Raw genomic sequence first — 23,799 nt, 5'->3', positions numbered from 1 at the left:
AGGTGGGGTCAGCCCTGGCCTCCCATTACCAGCAGATCCCAACAACGCTCAGAATCCCACCCAACTGGAGAGCTGATTTCCTTTGCTTTTTAGGATTTGAGTTGGGGGAAGAGGAGAGGATTGGAGGTGGGGTTTGGGAGATCTGGTTATTGATCTCACGTTAGCCAATTCCTGACTGGTTGATGCAGGGCCAGTTCACCTTTTTGAGCATTAGTGACCTCCTCTGTGAAATGGGAAATAAGAATAATTGCTCCCTGGGAAATTCACATAAGATCACATACCCAACCCTAAAAGGGAGATGGAAATGTTAGCTTTTCTTGCCCAGACAGGACCTTAATGCTGAGTCAGCCTCAGGCTCATATTTAAGAACAGGGAATCTGGTCTCATGACAAAGACAAACAGCTGATTCTGAAGCTGATTTAGTCATCCAAAAACCAAGACCTCAAGGGGCTGATAAACTTCAAGTCTCCCATTCTGGCCCTTAAGGAGGTCTACTAGGCAAGGTATCTACTGCAAGTCCAGGACTGATGACTTCACTCTTGGAGTCCTCAAGCACAGGTGTGATCATGCCACTCCTCTGGCCAAGAACTTTCAGTGGTCCCCTATTACTACTCTACCCTCAAGTTCTTACCATTTCCTTTTCCCTAATTATTTTGTATTTACATTGTATGTATTTCCTATTTATTTATACAAGTAGTGAGTCCCTAGAGGGCAGGGACCATTCCAGTTTTGCCTCAGTCTCTCCAGAGACTGGCAGAAAGACCTGCCCAATTGAATTGACCAGGGCCAGCCAGGAGTAGTCCCCAGGTCTGTCTGTGGTTTCCTGAACACTTACCATGAAGATAAAGCTGACAAAGTTGGTCAGGTAGGCTGGGAGTCGGTCCTTCCATGTCAGTTTCTCCTTATCGATCTATAACATGAAATAAACATGTTGTCACTTATCCCTGCCTCTGCCAGCCCTGGGAAGGAAGCAGGCTTGTGTATGCAAAGAGTCAAAAACTAGAGGGCAGTCCTAGGAAAGGGAGGACAGGGGGTGTTCTTCCCCACTTCCTCCTAAGCTGGGGGAACCTGACTTGCCTCGTTGTCCATCCCACAGACCAGCACAGTTATCTGCCTCCTCCACATCAAGTTGAAGCAAGCATTCCTCATCACAGGTTAAAATGCTGTTTGCCACCCCCCACCAACCATGATGCCAATTTCTAAGCACCCTTTTTGATCTGAATCTGTTAATTTACCCCTTTCACTATAGGAACCAAGAAGATGGTTATCAAGCTTGGGAGGCAATGTTGGTTAAAAACCTGCCATTGACCTGGTCAACTTTCCTGGATGGGACTGGAGGACTCTGGTGTTTTTCAACCATCAAAGTGCTGTTTAATGAAGTAAGACATCCCTGAAAACAATGAAAGCGGTATATCCATGCCAGGTGGGTAAGGGGGCATGGACGTTCAAAAACAACACGTGCACTCCAACCAAGCAAACAGCCCACAGGCAACTGGGTCAAGCTCGCTTGTCATGCTTCAGGAACCGTTAACATCTCCCTCCTTTTAAAAACAAAGCCTGATCTCAGCCATGCAGTGCCAGTCTCTCCATGGGTGCTAGATGGGCAAAGGAGATGGGCATGAACATCAGAAATAAAAGTCTGAGCTGCCAGACTTGGTTGGGGGCCAGAGGGTAAGGCAGGGAATGACGGATATCATTGACTTTGTTTTTTGGCAAATGCCCCAACATTTCAATTTCTTCAGGAAGGGAAATGTACCAATTTCACCCCCACCATGGCTGTCTTAACTCTTTTTCTCCATCCATTTGCTGTCTCCTCCGACAAACGTCCAGGCTTCTGAGGGCAGCGGGAGGAAAGGAACAACTAAAAAATGGACCGGGAGCTGGAGTGTCGTCCAAGGGGATGCCAGTGCCCGCTGAGTCATGCTTGCCCACCCGACTGGTGCGCACAGCATAAGCAGAGAGCTCGCCTAGGCTTTGTTTACTCCAAGGCTAATTTCTGGTTCAGGTCAATTTAAACAAAGAACAGATGGCAGGCGCCAACTTTGAAAAGAAATGCCACAGAAGAGACATTTGGGAATAAATGTCAAGCATAGGACAGAACTGGACGAACACTCCATCTCCTAGTGCTGGAGGCCAGGATTTGGAACTTGGAGGGACCTCAGAGACCACAGACTCCACCTCTTTCTCTTTTTAGACCTGGTGAAGGCCTGAAGCCTTGGACTAGGTCAATCCCTTCTGGGATTTGAGCACATAATCCCAGATTTAGAGCTGGGGGAGATCTCAGATTTGAGTCCAATGCATTCATTTCACAGTGAGGAAACTGAGGAAAAGAGTCTTGCCCAAGGTCATGCAGGGAATGTGTGGAATTCAAACACAAGTCCTCTGTATCCAATCTGATGTGCTTCCCCCACAGATCTTCTCCTGACTCTAGGCCTTTGCCTAGGATGTTTCTCTTGTCTGGAAGGCAGGCCATTCTTTCCTGTTTCTGCCTCAAAAAGTCCCTGACTTCCTTCAAAGTCTTTCCTGAGCCCCATCTCTGCAGCCATTAGCACTTTCTGCCCCTTGAAATGACTCTGTACTTACTCCCTCAGGAGAATGGCAGCACCCTGGGGGCAGGGACTGTTTCAGTTTTGCTCCTTCCCCAGTGCTTGGACTTACGGTCCTGTTGTACCACATTAGCTTTTCTCTACAGCCTGGTCTCTGTTCCTCCCTCCCCCTGTAAGGTGAGGAGATTGGATGAGATTCTGACAGCCTCCTCAGGTCTCCAACTGCACAAGCTCACATCTCTCACATGGCCCATTGTGATCACACTGTGGCTGGGTACCCTGATGATAGAACTCTTGATTCTGCCACTTACCACCTATGTGACCTTGTGCAAGTGGATGCCCCCCTCAGGGCCTCAGTTTACTTCATCCGTCAAATGGGGAAGTTGGTCTGGATGACTGAAGTCTAAGGTTCCTTCTAACTTAGATCCTTGGATCCTGTCCCTACAGATCTTCCCAATCTAAGTTGTAGTAAGTTGAGTAGAAGCAGTCAGGTGGTAGGGTGGGTACAATGCTGGCTCGTCAGGAAGACTCAAGACTGAATCCTGCCCGACATGTGGATGGTCTGGGTCACACCCAACCCCTCTTGGCCTCTACTGCCTCCTCTGAACAATGGGGATATTCCCATTCACACCTCTCCTCAGGGAATCCCCTAATCTCTCCAATCCTCAGCTGCCTCATCATTCAAGGTCTTTTCCGGATCAATCCCCTCCCTCAGTTGTTAGCTCTCTCTTCCCCACATCCAGCACTTTGTCGTTACCGGGTAGATATTTGATCTTTAGTTCTCAGCATTAACACTGCATTTTCTCCATAGCATGTTACTTTCTTGAGGGCAGGATCATAGGGCACTGACCTTGGCGCCAGAAAGACCTGCCTCAGATATTTAATAGCTGTGTGATGCTGGGCAAGTTATTTCATTTCAGTGTAAAATGGAGATAACAGTGGTACCTGCTTCCCAGGGGTGTTATGAGGATCAAAGAAGATATTCTGTGTAAAATGCTTTGTAAACCTTAAAGTTTGTATGTAAGTCTGTATGTAAGTATGTATGTACATAATTGTCATCATCCCTATCATTACTATTAGCTCTTTGTTTCTGTGCATAAATACCCAGTAGAGCACCTGGCACAGAATAGGAGCTCACTGCTGGAAGACCCTTTGCCTGGTGAGGCCAGCTTCAGGCCCCTGACACAACACACTGCCCACAAAGGATCAGGGCTCTCAGTGAAAATTGCCAAGGCAATGGGGCACCTACCTCCCTGCGTCGGTAATCTTTCCGAAGGGATTTCTCCAAAACCTTGGCCTCGTACTCTGCCCTAGGATGAGCCTGTGGAATAAAGCCGGTCTTCAGTTCAGTTACAAAGAGAAATGCCAGGCCAGCCCAGATGTGACCACATGGCCAACTGCTCCCTAGACTTGGGTCAGGTATGTGCCTGCCCAATTTGAAGCGCTACTGGAGGTTGGTGCCAGGTCGGAGCTGTACTGTTTGGACCCCACCTCCCCTTATCAGGGAATTTTCCCCACTGACAATGGATGAGAGGAGCTGCCCCTACCCGTGAGGCAGTGTCTATTTCCTGGCAGCAAGCCCCAGACAGTGTGAGAATTCTCTGCCCATGGAGACAGTAGCCGGAGACAAGGGCCACACAGCCATCAGAGAAGAAAAAGTAGCCCCAGCAAGCACCGGCGGATGCAAGGAACCCACCCCCCTCTCCCTTCATTCAAAGGCAGGCGCTTGGCTTGGACCAGCTGGAGGCATAGAAATGAATATGGAAGGCTGAATGTCAAGAGAGCCTGGTTACAAGGCAAAGGCCAAGAAGGGCCCTGTCAGAAGCAGGAAAGGAGATGAAACAATGGTTGAGCATCAAGGAGGAGTGCAAAGTTCCTTTCTGCAGGGAGACAGGGCAGGAGGAGGAAACAGAGTCATAAAAAGTTCCAAACCTTGACGGTCTCCTTCATGGATCAGTAAAATGGGAGGAGAAAGAAACACAAATTGGAGATTACTTCAACGGGCTTAGGGGAGACATTCACTAAAAACTGCAGTCTCTTTTTTTGCAGAGAAGGCAGAAAATCAGGGAGAGTGGACCTGGGCAAAGGTTCCACCCTGATGGCTGTTGAATCCTGAATCATTGTTTGGGGAATCATCAAAATAAATCACCTTTCTACAGCAGTGGAACCTCTCAGAGGATGGAGGGTGTTTAAATTGGGCTACTGTGAGGGAAGCACAAGGTTGAGTAATGAGACTCCATGTATTTGGTGCTTCCTGATTTTATCCTTCACCACTGGTGCACAAACCTCTGGGGATGCAAAATGCCCCAGGGCGATGGCATTTCATGCTTCTCTTGCCTAGCAGCAACTGGGGGGCCCAGTCTCAAGAAGTCCACTTTGGAGACACTCATGAAGTCTGGGGAGACTCAGCTGTTTCCAGCACCACCGTGGCAGTGTGGCCTGGCTCTGGAGCCAGAGGCCTTGGGTTCAATTCCAGAGCTGTAATTTAGGTAGTTGTATGAGTGCCTTCAACTGTCAGATGAGGGGCTTGGGCCTCTAAGGTCCTGTCCTTTCTCTGGATCTAGAAGACTATTAAGGAGGACTCAAGAACTTCGTCCTGTCCGGAGCATCATTTTCCCATTCCTCAACCACACCAAGGACTAGTGATTTCCCTGGTGCAGGATCTTCCTACAAAGAAGACGAGCCATTTGTAACTTAGAGTCTTGGAGGATTAGTTAACTGAGGTTTTGGAGGCTGTGTCGAGGGCCACAGTTAGTAAGTGGGAGAGGTTGAGTTTGGCCCTGCTGACTCCAAATCCAGCACCTCTAACCGTGATGTCATGTTGTCCATTAGATACAACATGTTAAAAATGTTTCAGGCTTCCAGGGTCCTACAGCCATGCCAAGCACAGCTCTGGGTGGAAAGGGACCTTCCCCCAACTCTTCTCCTCACCCCAATCAAGTCAAAGAGTCAGACTGTCAAACTTACATTAGAAGGGGAGTCCCTTGTATGGCAGCACTTAGCACAGTACTTGGCACCAAGCAACAGCTTAATGCCAGTGAAATCTCAATCAATCAGGCTCCATCTATTTGTACATATAACCCACATGCATGCCCTCCCCATATGTGCCCAAATCACCTGGGCTCCTGGCATGCATGATCCACTACTCAAGTTTCCTGCCCATAGTATATCCTACACACATGCATTCCATGTATGGCCATGCATGTTTTCTACATGTGTGCCCTGACCCAGCATTTTTGTGGTAACTTATGGCACAGCGTACTCACATAGCAGGGATCATTTCTTGTCACTTAGTTTGCCAAGCTATTTAATTAAATCTCTTTTTGGGGGCACACCACCATGTCTTCTGGACAGCCAGTAGATGGAAGCACATCAGTGGGGGCTCCTAAGCTGTGGTTGTTTGTGGGTACTGACCCAGAGAATGCTTTCAGTCTGGGGCACACACACATTTTGGAGAACACTAAGAGGGTGTACTGGGGGCTACATGATCCCCGTGGGACAAATCAAACAAGGGGATAAAATCATATTTGTGCTTCCAACCTCAAGGGTTACTCTCCATCAAAATGGTTGAAATGACTGCTTTTGTGTACATAGAAATATCTGGCTATTTTTAGACACAAAAGAGATTTTTACATCATTACCCAAATGGATATAAGATTTAAAAAAATAATCGAATGAACCCAAACTCAGATAGTCTGCTATCATGTGCAAAGGAACTCAGAAGGTCCCAGGGCTGGTGTCTGGTGGGAGCTGCTCTTGAGGGCTTGGGGTCTATGCCAGAAACATTTCTAATAAATGATCCCACTTTTTCATCTGACAAGATCTGAGGGCTTGTACCCAAGGAAACTGGTAATTAGGGATGAGTCAATGAGGTTATTTCTCCTGAGATGCTGGGAGAAGACAGAGAACTCTGGCTTCAAGCCCTTCCAAGAAGTTATAATAATTACACTTTGAATCTTCCCTCCTTTTTTTAGATCCCAAAGGGGCCAATGGGTTTCATCCTCTTCAGTATTTCCACCTTCCCTCCACCCCCTTGCTGTTAACCACACCCAACGGTAGAAGCATCAACCAGCGAGCTGGCCAGAAGAAGGAGGTTTGAGCCTCACTTATGTGAGTCTTTCAACTCATATTACCCTGGCAAGGCCAGTGGGTACGCCTGGATGGGCAGGCTGCCTTCCACCACATGGCCCAGGCCCTGCTTTTAGCACCTTAACCAGAGTACCGAGGGAGTCTGAGTATACAGGAATCTCCATGACCACACCAGTGGCTATGGTCTCCCAGTGGTGTGGATGTCCAAAGCATTCCTGCACATACATGGGGCAGGTCTCCCTGGTAACCAAACATGCTTCCAACACATCAAGAAATGAGCTCAGAAACAGACCATGTGGAGGATTTTCCTTCAGGCCTTGGACAGGGATCACTTTACCATCCCATACATTTACCCTCACACCATGCAGGAGGATGGACAGAGTTGTTTTTGGGACCTACAAACTCCTCAGCAATTAAGAGGCAGGAGAAGGGTATAGATGCAGCCAGCATCCAGTGGTACTGACCTCTTCCTCCTCGAACCCAGTCAGGTCCCATTTATAGTTAAGCCGCATCTGTTTTCTCTTCCAGTGTTCCATAAACATGGCAGCTGGATGGAGCACAGAAAAAAGAAATGAGTCAAATTCACAGGCAATTTTGTTAATGTCTGCATGGCCGTCAAAACCCGTGTCAAGCTGGCTCAGAAGGACCTATTTAGACACACTGGCTGCTGAGGTTGAAGTGAGTCACTGGGGCAACCCTCCCCACTGGGCTGGCCCAGGTTAGCTTTACATTTCCAGTGACCTGAGATGGCCTGTCTCCAGCCTCACCCACCCAGTCCATCCCAGATCTAAAGCCAACTCTTTCACGAAACCTTCCCTGGTATGTCCAGCCAGAAGTCATCCCCAAAGCACTCTGTTCTCTTCATGAGGTACTTATCACAGTCTCTTTCATAGTCTGGTTCTTTTTATCTATGTTTTATGTTCCTATTAGTTCATTAAGTTCCATGAGGGCTGGAACTGAGTCATCTTACCCATCTACCTGTGTGCTCTTTCCCCATCTGTCAACAAACACCCAAGTCTCCTGCATCCTCCAACAAAGAAACCCAACCCTTCACTAGACCTTGCTAGCTCCTCAAGCTGTCTTCCTGTGCTTTCTTTCCTTTCACGCTCACTTGTAATTTCCTTGAAGATTGGGCTCCCAAGCCTACGACTTGACTCAAAACTCTTCTTCCAAGGCCACCAGTGACATCTTAACTGACAAACCCAGTGGTCTTTTCCCAGTCCTTATTCCATGTGAGTGCTCTGCAGTTTGACACTCTTGGTCACACACACCCTCCTCCTCCCCCTGCTTCCAGGGCATGGCTGTCTTGGTCCTCTTTCCAGGCATCTGGACATTGCTCCTTCTTCATTCCTTGAATGGATGATCATCTGTCTCTTGGTCCTAGAATGGCTGTTGCCTGGGTCTGCATCCTGGACACTCATCAATCTTGTCTCTGTTTACACTGACCTCCTCGAAGAACCCACCAGTTTCCATGGGTTAATTCCTACCTGTCTGACTTCCAGATCTAGATATCTTACCCTAAGCTTGTCCTTGAGCATTGGGTCAGTTCACTGGAATCTGCTCCTGGATGTCCTAATCACATCTCAAACTCAACTTAGCCAAACTCGAATTCATCACTTTTCCTCTGAACCTGCCCCACCTTAGAATGCCCCTCAGTCTCTTGAGAGCACCATCACTGCAGCCATCTAGGTTGACCACCATGAAGTCTGCCTTGACTCTGCCATCCCCTGTTCCCTGCCCATTTCCAACCAATTGTCATCATCCACTTTAATGAAACTCCATGTTTTAGGACCTCCGTATCTCTCAGTTGGTCCATTGTGACACCAATGGTTTCTCCTGCATTTATTCTCTCCCATTCCCAGTCCATACTCCCCACACCTGCTATATTGACTATGTCATGCCATTGCTCTTCCAACACACCTCTCCAGTCTTATTTCATGTACTTTTCCTTCCTGAATTCCATGTTCTATCCAAATGTCTGAGCCACCATTGCTGAAAGCTGGCCTGCGACTCCAGTCTCTGAGCATGCCTCTAGCAGCCACTGCTAGAATCCAAGACCCATGATCACTCACTGTTGATGCCTTCAGGCTGCTGGAGCTGCCACCAATTCAACAGTGACTCTGAGAGCAGGGTTCTGGGCCCACTCTCATTGAATTCTGTCAGTATGGGTTAAGTACTTACCTTGGCCAGGGCACCTGTGCCAGGCCCCACAGATGATACAACAAAAAGTACCAAAGAACGTGTGCCTGCAGAGCTTCAAGTCTCACTGAATGCCAGCTGCCTGACTTTTTCCTCCCTACAAGCTCCAGATTTGTGTCCCTGTCTGCCTCTCTTCTTTCTCCTCACTCAATTATTTTTCTTTGCCTTGGGGCCCTGCTTGGCACACAGAAGACTTAAGCCTGAACTGAACTGAAAACGTGCTTACACGCTGGTCCATGACATGCCTGCTTGCAGTCTTATTAAGGGAATCTTTGAAAGGTAACCCTGAGAGCAGACTCTCTGGAAAGATGGCTTCAGGAAGCATCTTGGTCTAGTGGCTAGAGGACTGTAAATCTTAACCTGAAACCTGCCTCAATCACTTACTAGTTGTGTGACTCTGGGCAAATGGCTCACTGGGCCTCAGTTTCCTGATCTGTAAAATGGGAACCACTGACTCAAGGGGGTTGGTATGAGGTTGGAATGACATAATGTGTGTAAAGCCCTGGGACCAACCTTAAAGCCTTATAGACATGGAAGCTGCAGCTATGAAGCTGCCCATCCTTATCCTTCTGCTTGCTCACCTGCCTCTGGGCTCTCTGCTATTTCCATATTTGTGGATTCACTTGCCTATGGTCAGGTGAGGGGACCAAAAAGGCAGATATTAGACATGTGGTGGAAAGAGAAATCCTACAAACAGACACTGCCTGAGGTCAGGGGTTCTTGTGGTCCAAACACTGATCACAGTGCCTGGCATGGAGCAGGATCTCTAACAGCTCTCAATGGCTTGACTTTGCATGGTAAAGCAAGGAGGGTCCTAGTCAAACTGTGAATGCCAGGGACAGATGAGCCAAAGACAAGGCAGGTCAAAACCTTCACAGTATAGCGGGGGAAGCTGTAAGGCCAGAGATAGGAAGCAACTTGCCCAAGGTCACACAGCTAGTTAGTGGCAATTAAGTCTTGCAATTCTGACCTTCTTCTAGACTATGCCTGCTCTTCGGAAGTGTTAGGACTTACACACACGACATGTAATTTGAGCCAACAATGGGAAAAGCAGGTAAGTTGTAGTAACTGGGGGACAGAAAGGTGTAAGAATCAAGATTCTACTCAGGCCTCCCTTAAACCCAAGAACAGTGGCTTCTTTCCCAGTCTTCTTTCTTCCTCCCTCCTATCTCACTTTCTTCCCCTCTCTTCTCCCTCTTTCTTTCATATTTTAAGTTCGTGATGCCTTTAGTTTTTACATGGAAGTCATTTCTAGAAATCCTCCACTTCAAAACCAAACTTTTCCTTATGACAAAGTCAAACTGTTAAACACAAACACCCAGTAAATGTCCCAGATGATGACTTATGACTAGGGTATTGCTGGCACATATTTAAGATAAGAAAATAAGTACACATGACACACTTTTAAGGTTATGCTGCACTATTAACATTTTTTCATCACTTTCTTAAGCCTAGATAATCAGTAAAACAAGAAATTAAAGCCTGATCTGTAGCAATTGCTGGTTTCCAATAAATGTTCACACTGAAAATTTAACAACCAGTCCTTTAACATACGAACATCCTGCTGCTTAGGATCATCCATCTCTGTTCCTGCAGCCCCTGCCCTGTGCTCTATCACTCACTCTGAGGTGGGCTTGTTCACTGGGTTGCCTATCCCAGATTTCTCTTTTCAGTTTCAGTTCCTGCATTGGTGATCTCTCAACAGCCACACTCACCTTAACTCTTAGATCAAACTATGGAAGGATTTTCTCAAGGTCAGGTTAAGGATCAATGGCAGAAGCTCAAGGCAGTCTTCCTCCCCCACAGCTTCCTCAGCAGGTGAATAACAAAGCCTATGACACTTCAGGAAGTAGACACTTGGACAAAGGGTGGTCCAACAGGTGGGGACAATGTCCTCCATTCAGTCAGCACAGAAACAAAAGTCACTGTCTTGAGTGGGGGAGCCAAGCTCCTCCCTTTCTGCCATCACTACCTCCAGGAGCATCTGAAGGAATCCAAAACTCTCAAGTGAAAAACTCAGGTCATACAATGCCTCTGGGGCTAAGGCCACACCTTCCTTAAGGTTGGCAGGCCTGGGGAAGGGCCCTCCCCACTGACCCACAGCTCTAATGGCACCTGCTCCAACACAGACTGGCCCTTTCCAGGGAAAATCCCTTCCTGCGACCATCTGGGCTTTTTGCCTCAGTATACCTCCATGTGTAAGTCATGACCATGTCTTATGTCTTGGTTGTCCCTCACTGTGCCCCCAGAGACCTTGCCATGCACATCTCAGAGCATCAGAGTTAGGCCTTTTGGGTCCATTAAGAAGGCAGGACCCTTATCTTTGTGCCTTCAGTGCCTGGCACACAGTAGGGCCTTCATCAATATTTGTGAAATTGAAACGAGGCACAGAGGGAGGGGAGAAATTGAATGGTATCATTTAGGCCAGATGATCTCACTAAGGAGAAATAAGACTGCCCTGAGGTCTAGCAATTCCTTCTAGAAAGGGAGGCATGGCTAGACAGGTGTCCGTATGAAAAAGATCTGGGGGTTTTAGTGGATCACAAGCTCAACATGACTTAAGAAACCTAGCTTAGCACCTGATAATATTGAATATAAAATCTTGGAATAATCTCTTTGTTCTCTCTGAAGCAAACTCAGAGAGTGCCTCTTCCTATGTCAACAAAAGCCAAACAGGGCTGACTTGGCATTCCTTAAGAGACCTTTAACTTAAGACACTTTTTCTGAATAATGGGATGTTTTCCACATCTTAATATTTTGTGGACATATACTATGTTATGGCATGTTAATGGTAAAGAAAACACAGATATCTTGGGTCGTAATTTCTACTTGAAACTTTGTCAAACTCTGTTATCTTATTGTATTTACAACCTATGCAATTAAAAATTCCTTTCTATTGGTCTAGTTAATCACTTATGGAGACCATAAATCTGAGGGACACAGAACACCTTCTTTGGCCTCAAACAGATTTAAGGCTGGCTGCTTTTGGTATCTGGCAGCTAGATTTGATATCTAGCTCCATGGACTCCATGTTCCTTGGTCCAACAGGTGGGGACAATGTCCTTTAAAGAGAATGAATTAATCTATAATAAATAATGGAAATGTACGCATTTTAGCCTGTTGCCTCTGCTTTAAACAAACTTAAAGGTTAACACATCCAAAATTAGGAAGGTGAGAGTCTTATCCCTCTGGAGTACAACATTTCTGGTGCCCCTCTTCAGGAGAGACATTGATAAACTAGAGGGGATGTTTAGTCTACAGAAGGTTCAGGGGTGGGGATAACGAGCAGCTTTCAAGTATCTGAAGGGCCTCCATACAGAAGAGGGACCAGTCTTGCCCTCAATGGCCCCAGAGGGGCAGAGCTAGGAGCAAGGTGGGGATCCTCACAGAGGCAGACTGGGGCTTGTGGAAAGGCTCATGTGCAGATGCCATGCCCTCCCTCTCTCCCTCCCTCCCATGGAGGTCCCCAAGCATACACTGGGTCATGATTTTTGCCATGCACTGGATCCTCTGTCATGTTCGGGCTGCCCTCTGATGGCCTCAGGGCTTCCGTGGAACTCCAAGATCGCGGGGTTCTGGGACCTCCTAACCTTGGTAGCTCTTACCTGTCCTTGGACTTGGCCTTCTCCTCACTGGAGTTAGAAGGCTGGATTCTTCTAAGGTTTCAAACCTACAATCTTCTTACTGAGTCATGAGGAAAATGACCCATTTAGTCTCCTAATTAGTGTTCACACCAATTACATCTTTTGCCTTTTAATTATAGTGGAGAAACCACAGAGTGATCTGCCCTAAATCCTCTTTCAGCTAGGGGTGTCTTGGTGGAGGGGGGGATTCTAACGTGCTAAATTCCATTCAAGTCTCCAGGATCTTGGGGCAGACCTTGGGAGAAGAGACACTGTCCCATCTCGGAATATCCCTTCTCTAAGGGATGGATCAAGCCCCTACAATTTCAGAAAACAGATCCTGAGAATCCCAGTGCTTGGGCTCATCTTATCCCATTAGGTAACTAGAGACATTAAATGGTTTTCAAATGAGAAAGGGAGCATGACATCATGGATAGGAGGGTGGATTCAATGTCATGAAGACCTTATCTCAGACACTAGCTCTGTGAAAAGAGACAAGAAGCTCTGGGCCTCAGTTTTCCCCATCTATAAAAGGATGCTAGGATGCAAGCAGTACTCATCTCCTTGGATTCTGATTTTTATTCACAATGATCAAAGTAAATACTCTATGGAAAATAGTTTTTCCACTCCAAGAGCCATGACAAACACCAGTGATGACTGGGGACCATTCTATTCATAGTTTCAGGGCTGAAAGGGGCCATAGTGGCCATTTAATGCAGGCCTCTCATTTTACAGAGAAGGAAATTGAGGAAGGGCTACTTAAGTAAGGTGGGGGAGAGGGGTTGAGGTAGGATTTGAACCAGAGTCCTCTGATGACAAATCCAGGGATCTGAAAGTCACCAGAGGCCACCAATCCAAAGTGACAGCGACTGTAAAAACGTTCTCTGACTACTATCAATTGTCTCAGCTGAAGGGCCCCTGGCAGCAGCATGGAATGCAGCAGACTAGAGGTGATTCATCTGCCACCCTAAATACCCAGCTTTGTTCCCACCCTGACAGCGAGGCTGGGACCTGCCTCAGACAGTGTGCTAGAAGCAGGTCCAGGCCTTTTCTTTGTGGCTCTACTAGAAGGGGCGGGGAAGAAAGGCGGACAGGATGAATTGGATGAGGGAAGGAGGGATTTAACTGTCCCTGTCTGGGGGCTCCCTGGGCATCTGAGCATCCCTGAATGAAGGAGGTACTTCTCCTGGGCTGGCAACTCCCCCACAAGTCAATTTTGTTTGCTTAAATGCCATCCTAAAAAACTGGCAGACAGCGCCAGTCATCAGGGTGTTCAACTGCCTGCCTTCCCATAGAAGTACCTCTATCAATTAAGCAGCTCCTCAACAAACATTTAGCAAGGTTGTACTCAGAGCCGGGCTATGTTAGGTGTCCCTGCCCACCCCAAGAAGCTTACTGTCAAATGCAGGAGACACAGCTATGCCTGCTATGAATGAAGTTGAGTAGAAAATGAACCTGCACTGGGGAGAGACCTGAAGCAGAGATCCAGTGAGGAAGGCCCAGGCTCACCGCAGCTCCCTGACTCAGGTTAGATGGTTCCCACACATGGTTTGTGCTGAGGACAGACATGGAGACCCTAAGAGCTAAAGAGGTAGATGTGGGGAAGGGGAAGAAGCCCCACAATAGCCTCACCACCAAGCCTAACTGTCTGTTCCCTCCACCACACCCTTAAGGAGTGGATATAAGCGCCTTTTTCCCCATTTGCCTAACTTTTCCCTGGTGACCTGCCAACACACGCGGTTCTCAGCCTGTGATGACTTGCTGAGAGTACACATTGATGAAATGCCTGTTTTGTGTAAGGTGCAGTGATGGGGACACAAAGATGAAAAGTACTCTAGTCCCCATCCTAGAGGGGAATGTGGTAGAGCTATAGATTGAAGAACACTGAGTTTGAAGGGGTTAAGACAGAGAACCAGGTGAAGTTTCCTAAAACAATTTGAGAAGAGGGAAAGAGAGTATTGGAAGGGGCAGGGAAGGCTTCCTGGAGGAGGCAATACCCCAGCTTGGCCTTGAAGAGGACTCTGAACAGATGCAGGGGGCGCCAGCCAGCAGCTGCCCTTCCTGGCACCTGCTTCTGTTCATGTGCTGGTTCAATGCTGGGAGGACTGGGCATTTGGGAGAGATACAAGCTCTGAGCAGTCCCTTAGTCTTTTTCCTTTCTCTGTGACAACAGCAGAGGCCTGGTGAAAGAACAGGCAGCTTTGACCTGGACTCTTCTCCATGGCTCTGTCTCTAGAGCCAGTGAGCGATGAGGGGATAGGCTGGACAGTGTCCTTTGCCTTGACCCTGATGCTGTCCCCAGGGGAAGCATGAATTCCCCAACTGAATCTTGTGCCTGGATCCCCGCAGGGTTTTCTCATTTTGTTTCTTTTCCCAAGTAGGTAACACCATTCTCAGGCTTGGAGGCAACCTTGGAGAGGTCTGGTAGCTCTGACTCCTAAATGACTACCTGGGGGCGGCAGGGGCAGTTTCTGCATCAGAGAGGCTCAGCAACAAGAGCACTGGTCCAAGCCTCAAGTTCTACCAAAGAGATAGAGATGTCCTGGTAGTTTGGAGAGGATAAAGCTGAAGTGAAATGAAAGATGTCTAATCAGCAGTGCTGCAACTGCTTTATGTTCTAATGAAGCTTAAGTACCAGCCTCTCAGCAAATTGTGAAGCAGTTAGAAGTCGAATTACTGAATACTGGCAAGACATTCCATTAATATGAACTAGGAGCCTTTTATATCTAGCAGTTCTTTTGTATGTAGGAATAAGTTATCCATCTCACATCTGATAGAAATCCAAACATTGAGTATCTTTGACTCTCCCTCTGCAGGGAAACTCTGGAAGTGAGCGGTAACCTAAATTATGAGTGAATTTGTTCCTAACGGTGTGAGGTTGGGGATTTAGCGAGCCAAAAAATAGGAGAAAAATGGAGGTTTACCTTTCTGATTTTAAGTTTCCTGAGAACTGTCTGCAGTCTAAACTACATATTTTGAGTCAGAACAGAGTGATCCCTTTCCTTTGGGAAGGAAGTGCAGCAGGACCTAAGTGTTATGGGTTCATCAGAAATCCCTCAGGGCTAGACAGAGATGAAGAAGGGAGGCATTCCAGGTATAGATAGACTGGGCAAAGACTCAGAGGGAGATAGGAGATGGCACATAGAGTCTGAGAAACAGCATATTGTCCAATTTGTCAGGTTTAGAGTGAGCGAAGGGAAGTCATTAGAAATAAGTTTGGAAAGGAAAGTGAGAGCTACATTGTGGGAGTCCCAAAGGTTTGGGCAGAGATCTTTCCTTCTAAAGACAATTTGGGAGCCTACTAGATTTATGGAGTACATAGTAGATTCTCAAAAAAAATTATGTTAACTGAAGGATGGAATGAAAGAGCTGTGAGCTATGTTGAATAAACTCTGCTTGGTTAAAGCAAACAGAAGAAATGTTTGTTGAATCGAATTAAATTGAACTGCATCATTCTCCCCCAACCACCACTACGTTAAGCCTGTGCAAAAATCCTCAAACCAAACTAAAACCCAAACCAAAAAATAGTAGAGACTTCAGAGGTCTAGAATACTCTATGCAGGGACTTCAGGAATAATGGAGGAGGTAGCTTTTTTTCCATTTCGTCTTATGGAAGAGTAACCATTACTCTTTTGCAGTACTTGTACTACAATTACTGTACTCATTGAGTAACCATGTGCTCAAAGATAAGGGCAATGTGAATGGAGTTAGGGTAGGGACATCAATAAAGTGAGCTAGAGTTATTTCATATATATATTACATATATAAAAATGTATTTATATTAAGCTGAAGGAGAAGTCCCCAATAATTACTGGTGGTGACGAAATGTTATTCCGTTCATTTTTCCTTCAAGTATTTAGATGTTATACCATTTAGAGTGTGCGTATATAAACATATACAAATTTTTAACAATGACATTATTTCATTATCTATGGAGCTTAAAACACAACATAATTTACCTTCTTGAACAGATATGCTTCAGAAATGTCTCTGAAACACATATTTAATGTTTTCTTATCTGAGATCAAATCTGGCACTTCTGTTAAAAAAACAATTCTATTCCCGCTTTTCATTTTAACTCTATAAATATTTCTGTATTATATATACATTTATATTATGTTCCTTAATTAATGGTTAGTCCATTCAGCCACTGTCCTCTATTTTATAGGCAAGTTCCGTCCATTCACATTCAGTTATGACTGAGTTTGTTTTCCTTTCCATTAAATCCTGTTAAAGTATTTCTCTTCCTCCCTCTCCTTACTTCATTTGCAGCTAGCTATGGTGTGAAGAAGAGACTGAGCCAATAATTTAGTTGAGAAGACAAAAGGGCAACAAGAGACATAGGGCCTTAAATACAGGATGTGTCAGTTTAGATTTGACAAGATTAGGGCTGTATCTACCCACTTTGCACCCAAATTTTCTAGAGACCCTTGACAAAAGGTCTATGATTTGGTCAGTATGAACAGTTCATTCATATTGACTACAATCCCTCTGTATCCTTACATTGACTGGGTTGAGTCCTTCTGTTTCTAGCTTGGTGAATCCTTTAGATAGCAGATGCAGTTTATTCCAGACAGTAGTTGCAGATTTTTCACCTGTATCTACCACAGGCTGTACTCAATACAGGGCTGTCCCACCTACACCATCATGAGGCCTCAAAGTTACATTCTCAAGGATGCATGAAGACTAGTGAATGACATAAATCTGGTGAATTCTGTCCAAATGATCCCTGTGCTGAAAGTTCCACGGTAAGTTTCTGAAGAGGTCAAATAATGAAGCCTCCAATTTCTACAGAAGTTTTTAGGTTTGATTAATTGATTTACAAATAATTCCCTTACAGAGACTCTAAGGATTATCACTTCTGTTTTGTAAACAAGGAACTGAGACTTCCAGAAATCAATTGATATGTTTAAAGCTCTATTGGTAAGAACTGAGACTCCACCTTAGGCCTCCTAACTCCCAGTGTACACCAAGTGACCATCAAGGAGAAAAGGCAAAAGAGGACAAACTGGGGAAAGGGATGCAGGGTCTCATCTCTGGCTGGGCCACTTATTAACCCTCTGAACTCAAATAAATACTTTCTACTCTCTGGGCCTGAGTTTCCTCCTGTATGAGATGGGGAAGTCAAATGAAATTAGGCTCTATTTACTCTGTATATTTTCATATGTGTACACTTGTTTCCTCCAACAGAATGCGAGATCCTTGAGGACAAGACCTATGGCAGAAGCTAGCACAGAGCTTGGCACAGAGTAGGTGCTTAGTTAATGTTTACAGATTGATTGATGAAATGACCTCCGATTCCTACCTGACTGTGCCTGTCTATGGTAGGAGAACCATTTCAGGAGCTGATGTGTGAGTAACTTAGGGGCCCTGGGAGAGTGTCTTCCGTGTGCTCACTTTGCAACAAACAACCCTAGGTTTTAATCCACCTGCCTCAGAGGCCCTGCTGTTCTCAGAGGATGCCCAGGAACAGCTTGCCTCCAACTGGCAAATGAAGGTTGGTGGCAGAAGCAGTCCCTGGGGAAAGCCAAGCCCCCAGGGCCTTGTTCCACTCTGAATCTTCAGAGATGGGCCCAGCAGGCTTCTTCTCCATGGCATGCCATAAACCCAGGAATGGAAGGTACAAATACATTTTCAGAAAGCTAGCAGTGACTGGGATCCAGGCTCGCCTTTGAAGGATCCAGCCTCTCCCAGTGGTGGTGACCTTTCCCCAGTGCTTAAATCTATAGCCCCTGTGTAAGCTGGGTGGCTTCAGCCTGAGATTGCTAGAGCCTGGATGAAACCTTTCATTCCTAAGTCTGGTGTTTGTTCCCTCACTTCCCCTGGGAACAATTGCTTTATAATACAGTACAAGGAACTAGAGAAGACAGGAAAAGTCAAGGTGTTTCTCCTCTGCCAAAAACCTGGAAACTTTTTTTGTGGCTAGAGATATCTTCCTATCATTTTGAAACTTATAAAAAATGGGTGCCATTTTTATCCTTAACCAGCTGTGCCTTTAGGGGATAATTTCATCAACTACAGGTCAAGCAGGAGGGATCCAGTGAGAACAGGGGCCCATTCTTCACTCTATTTGTCCTTAAGAGAGAGTCAACAGAGCTGAGATTGGGAGTGGGGGAGCAGACCCCTCCATCCTAAGGCAGCCTCTTCCACTTTGGGAGAGCCCTCATTGTTAGAGAAGGCCTCCCCACTCCAAGTCGAAATCTGCCTCTGAAATCTGCCCTAGGGCTCCTTGTTCTACCCTCTGGGGTTAACCAAAACAAGTCTAGACCCTCCCCACTGGACTGCCCTTCAAAGATCTGAAGACAGCTCTCATGTCTCCCCTGTGCCTTCCCTGGCCTAAATGTTCCCAAGAGCCTTCCACTGGTCCTCACCTGACATTGTCTCCAGAACCTTCACCTTCATTGCCCCGATCTATCAAAGGAAGCCTCCCCTTTCTGTGTTTAATGTCATTCTTCCACCAACCCCTTCACACAAGCAGTCAGCTATTCCTTTGGTGCTCAAAAGGACAAAGGCCTGAGGCTCCAGTACTTCTGGGTAGAGAGAGCCCAGAGGGATGAATATAGACTCCCATCCATTCATTTATTTATTTCACTTACTCATTCACTCACTCCCTCACTCATTAACTCAACAGACATTTGTTGAGACCCATCTCATGGAGATGCAGGCCCTGTCCTCTCGAAGATTGGAGCTCAGTAGGAGTAGAGGACAGACAAGGACTAGAGGACCTCCAACTTTGATACAAGGGACAGTGGGAAAGGGAAACAGAGCCCTAGGTGTGGGTCTGGGAGTGCTCCAGGGGAGCACTCCTGCCTTCGAGCCTTTATCCTCCTAGCCAACTGGCTCTTCTAAAGATCAACCCAGGAAGGCCCAAGAGTTTCCCGTTGGCTGCTCTTTGCCATTTCACACTTGAGTTTTTGTATTATTCTTGGACACCAGCTCATGGGTGAAAACGAGTTTGGAGGAATCGGAGCTGTGTTCTTAGCTGGTCTTGGGCCCCATCACTCTACAAAGTCGTGGCCCCTTGGTGGAGGAATGAACTCAAGGGCACTATTCTGCCTCCTCCTTTTCCACTCCTCTCTATCACTTCTACAATCAAATATCAACCTGGCTTCTGCTATCACTACCTGGTGCTGCTCTCTCTAAAGTTCCCACGATCTCTTTATAGCTGACTCTAGTGGACCTTTCTCTACCCTCCTCCTTCTTGACCTCTCAGTAGCCTTTGACCCTGTAAATTGCCTTCTGCTGATGTACTCAGCCCTCTTCTGATTGATTCCTGGTTCTTCTCTTTCCTGTGTGACCACCCCTCATCTCCTGAGCTGTTTCTTCTTCTAGGCCATGCTTATTAACTATGGATGTCCCCCAAGCTTCTACCAAGGCCCACTTCTCTTTTTCTTGGTGGTCTCATCAGCCCCAGGGATCCAATGATCATCTCTGTCATTTCATTATCTATATCTAGCCTCAACTCACTAATTACTTCTTGGATACGGGAAATTGGATGCACAACACTGGGTGTTGGCACCTCAAACTGAACAAGTCTAAAACTGAACTCGTTATCTCTTCCCAGAATGCCCCACCCTTCCTGCTCCAGTCAACCCTGTCCTCTTCCAAAGCTGTCTATTCTTGTGGAGTGCCCCACCATCTCCCTAAGTCCCCAGGCTGGCTCATCTCCACCTCCTCTCTCATACTCGTTTTAAGTGACCAATCTGGTGCCAAATTCTACTGTTTCTACCTTTGCACCATCATGTATGTTCTTTCTCTCCACTCACGTACGTCCTTGTCACTCTATACCTGGACTATTCCAATAGTGGCCAGTGGGTCTGCCTTACATTCTCTCTCTGCTCCAGTCCATCCAGTTTTCAATGATCTTCACAAAGTACAGGTCTAACTATGTCACACACACACACACACACATATACAGATACACAGACACACACACCCCCCACCTCAGTGAGCTTCACTGGGTCTCTATTTTCTCTAGAATCAGATATAAAATCCTATTAGGCTTTTTGTGACCTACCGGTTTCCTTTAAGTCTCAACTTCACTGCTGCCCATATAGGAAGCCTTCCCCAGCCACTCTCATGAGATTACTTCACTTTACACTGTATGGATTTTGTACACACAACATTATTTATATGGAGTCTTTCCCTTTAGCTTTTTAGCTTTTTTAGCTTTTCTGTATATCCCCAGAACTTAGTCCACTACACAGTAGGCACTTAATATACCCTTAGTCCAACAGCACGTGCTTCATACACTGCCTGACTGACATGGGTTTCTCATCCAGCCTTCCAGAACAGAAATGTCGGTACTCCCAGACCAGGCCCACTGACTCAATAGACCTCATACTTCATAGTTCAACCCAAGGAAACAGTCAATATTTCACATCTTCCTAAAAGAAGGCCAATTATTGGTGCCTCTGGTGCATGCCTGCGAGACAATGAGCAGTCCCCCCTCCTGAGTGTAGCAGCTGCCATTTTCCTTCCTTGCCACTGAGTATTTTTCAAGTTATTTTAGAATTGTCCGACTTCTGTGTGACCTAGAACGTTTCAGGTCACCAACAAATAGCTGCCCTATTTATGAAAATGACCTGGAGGAGACAGGGCAGCCAACAATCCCGAGGACTGGGGCTCGAGCAATGGGGTTTGCTGTTTGTTTGCTTTTGAGTACATTCAACAATTTGAATAATTGGAGACTTGAGCCCTGTGGAATTTCTGGCCTGAAAAGGTACAATTCACCATCACAGAGTGAAGGCCTTCGACAAGACCCAGGGGCGCCACAATGCCTTCTTATCCTTGGGCCTCAGGGGCCATGGCTACAGAACCAGACAGGAGATTTCTCAGATCCTGGCCAGCCCCAAGAGCCTGTGGCCTGCTTTAATACCTCCTGCACACTGCAGGAGTGGTCCTTCTGTCTTCCTGAGGACAGTGACTGCTAAAGCAGGACTGCCAAGATCGGGCCTTGGGGGTCCCTCCTATTCTCTGCCCTGTGTCCAAGGTCCAGATGATTAGAGGTGGCACCATGATCCCTTCTGGGCGGGCTGGGGAGGGGGCGTCGATCAGGGGCCCTTGAGTAGGGGATGTGAATTCAGTCTCCACCCCTAGAGGTGCCAAGCAGTCTGTGCTTTCAGCATAACCTGAGTTCACAGGATCATAGACTTAGAACAAAGGGACTACCCAGGTCATCTGGCCCAACCTCTCATTTGACAGATAAGGAAACTGAGGCCCAGGAAGACACTAAGGGAATTCACCCAAGGTCACACAGATAGCATGGGGCTGAGCTGGAATTAGAACCTCGGTCTTCTGACGACAAATCTCCCTCTCAACCATACATAAGCCCCTACCAGTCTTCATTTTCTCAGCAGCAAAGGTCTCATGTGGGCCATTTCAGGAGGAGAGAAACAAGATGAAATACTGTGCCCTCTCTCTCTGGTAAACCAATGCAGCCCTGACCGCAGCAGGATGCTTGACCTGGGGCTCTGCCAAGGACCCAAGTCAAGGCTAGGCCCTGGGCCTACTTACCCCACAGGGCCATGAAGACGGAGAAGAAGACTGTGGCCGGGTTGTCAAAGAAGTGGCTGGCTCGAGCTGTGGCACAGGCTGAGCTTAGTCTCCAGTAGCTGCATGTCCGGTCACACAGGGGACACATGGTGATGTTGTTACGCTGGTCACACATCTCCATGCTGGAGAGAGACAGGAAGGAGGCATGAGGATTATCAGTCCAATGGGGCAGGGGCAGGGCCTCTAGGCCTTAGAGCCTTCTTCGTCTCCCCTCCGATGATTGGGGGGAGGTACCAGAATCAGCACCAGCTGGAGAAGGGAAGAGAGGATAGGGAAGAGGACCAGAAGGAAGACTGGCCTTCATGCTGCTAGCCAAGAGCCGGCCTTGAATGGGGGCACCTCAGCTGAACAGGGCCCACTCCCTACTTTCCTCTCACCTTGGCCCTTTTCCAAACCCCTTCCATCAAAATGTCCTGACTGCAAACACTCCAAATGATTCCCTGTGATTCTCCGACAGGTGAGGACTAGTACAACCCACAGACTGTGTGATAGCTTTGATGGGTGTGGGGCTAATCTACATTTCATCACTTTAGGGAACATCTCTGTACCTGTGCAGATGGTCCTGAGGGATGGCAGAGACAGAGAATTCCCTGGGTACTGGGATGTGAAGAATCGCCTGCTAGTGGGTGTCAGGGCTGGGCCCTGGACCTGGGGCTTCCTGACTGAGGCTAGACCTCTGCTACACCACAACTAACAGCTATCTACCACTACTATTAGTGATTATTATCAACTGATGGCATTTCCACAGAGCTTTAAGGTTTGTGAAACACTTAACTGACTCACCTAATCCTTATACCAACTTTGAGGGGCAGGTGCTACTCTTGTTTCCATTTTACAGATGGAGAAACTGAGGCTGAGAAAAGTTCAGTGACTTGCCCAAGGTTACATGCTAGCCAGGTGCCTCTTACCCCAATCCTCAGAGCAACCCTAAACTTGGATTCACTTTTCCACTGGTCACTTGAGGGAGGGTGAAGAACTCCCACACCTTTGGCCTTAGTGCCTAACATCTTGAACATGTAGAGGAGGGGCTGGGGAATGGGCATTTTGGCCTGTTTGCTCTCTCCAATGTAAGTGAAAGTCTCAGCTGAACTACCTGCCATACTTGGAATAAAGAAGACCCACACAGGAATCCCGCCTCTGATATTTACGGGCTGGGTGACCATGGGCAAGTCATTAACCTCTTAGCCTCAGTGTCCTCAGCTGTGAAATGAGAATAAACAACCCTTGCAAGGCTGTTTAAGAGGCTCACACCAAATACTTCGCACAACTTCAAAGTGAAGTATAAATGTCATCTTTCCTTCTGATCACCTAGATTAACGAGTAGAAACATCTACTTCCCAGCTAGCACCTGGTGGCTATGCCCCACAGTTTCACAAGGTCAGCCCACATGCCCCCAGATTCTGTGTATCTTGGCTCCTCCTTTTCCTTCCTTGTTTCCTTTCCCCCCCAAGGTTTTGTTCTGAGTTCCAGCTTTAATGAACTTGGCAGAAAAGATCTCTTTTATTCTACAACTGAGGTGATGTAGAAAGAAAACACTGGCCCAGGTTCTCGGGTGGCCAGTGCTCATCTCACCAGTCCTGCTGAGCTTTCTCCACTCCAAGAGAGTTTGCTTCAGTTTCTTGGGCAAACAGACCACAGGTAGAAGCCCAGCTGCCACCCCCCCCCCCCACTTAAGCCCTGGGGCCTGCTTCCCTGTGCCCCCACCCCATCCCAGATTCATTCTTGACTCAGGGGCGAGGATTTTATACATCATTCAGAAAAAAAACTGAACCAAGGTGACTTTTGCC

At 46.9% G+C, this 23,799-nt stretch overlaps 1 protein-coding gene across 8 annotated transcripts in view; it reads right to left on the bottom strand.

Annotated features, from left to right (window-relative positions):
- ANO1 (anoctamin 1) overlaps window positions 1–23,799 on the bottom strand; it is a 187,579-nt gene that overhangs the window by 24,057 nt on the left and 139,723 nt on the right. For 5 of the 8 annotated variants that reach the window (XM_072639403.1, XM_072639398.1, XM_072639399.1 and 2 more), the window contains 5 exons: window positions 21,974–22,134; window positions 7,100–7,182; window positions 4,479–4,490; window positions 3,796–3,867; window positions 836–910 (listed from right to left, as the gene is read on the bottom strand). In XM_072639403.1, coding sequence (XP_072495504.1) covers window positions 836–910; window positions 3,796–3,867; window positions 4,479–4,490; window positions 7,100–7,182; window positions 21,974–22,134 — 403 coding nt within the window. Of the gene's footprint in view, window positions 1–835; window positions 911–1,756; window positions 1,835–3,795; window positions 3,868–4,478; window positions 4,491–7,099; window positions 7,183–21,973; window positions 22,135–23,799 lie in introns of all 8 variants that reach the window. The other 3 variants (XM_072639404.1, XM_072639402.1, XM_072639405.1) reach the window with 2 other exon arrangements.

Source organism: Notamacropus eugenii, chromosome 2 (assembly GCF_028372415.1).
Source record: "Notamacropus eugenii isolate mMacEug1 chromosome 2, mMacEug1.pri_v2, whole genome shotgun sequence".
In the NCBI taxonomy this organism is placed as follows: Eukaryota; Metazoa; Chordata; class Mammalia; order Diprotodontia; family Macropodidae; genus Notamacropus; species Notamacropus eugenii.
This window is presented reverse-complemented; position numbering and strand designations above follow the sequence as displayed.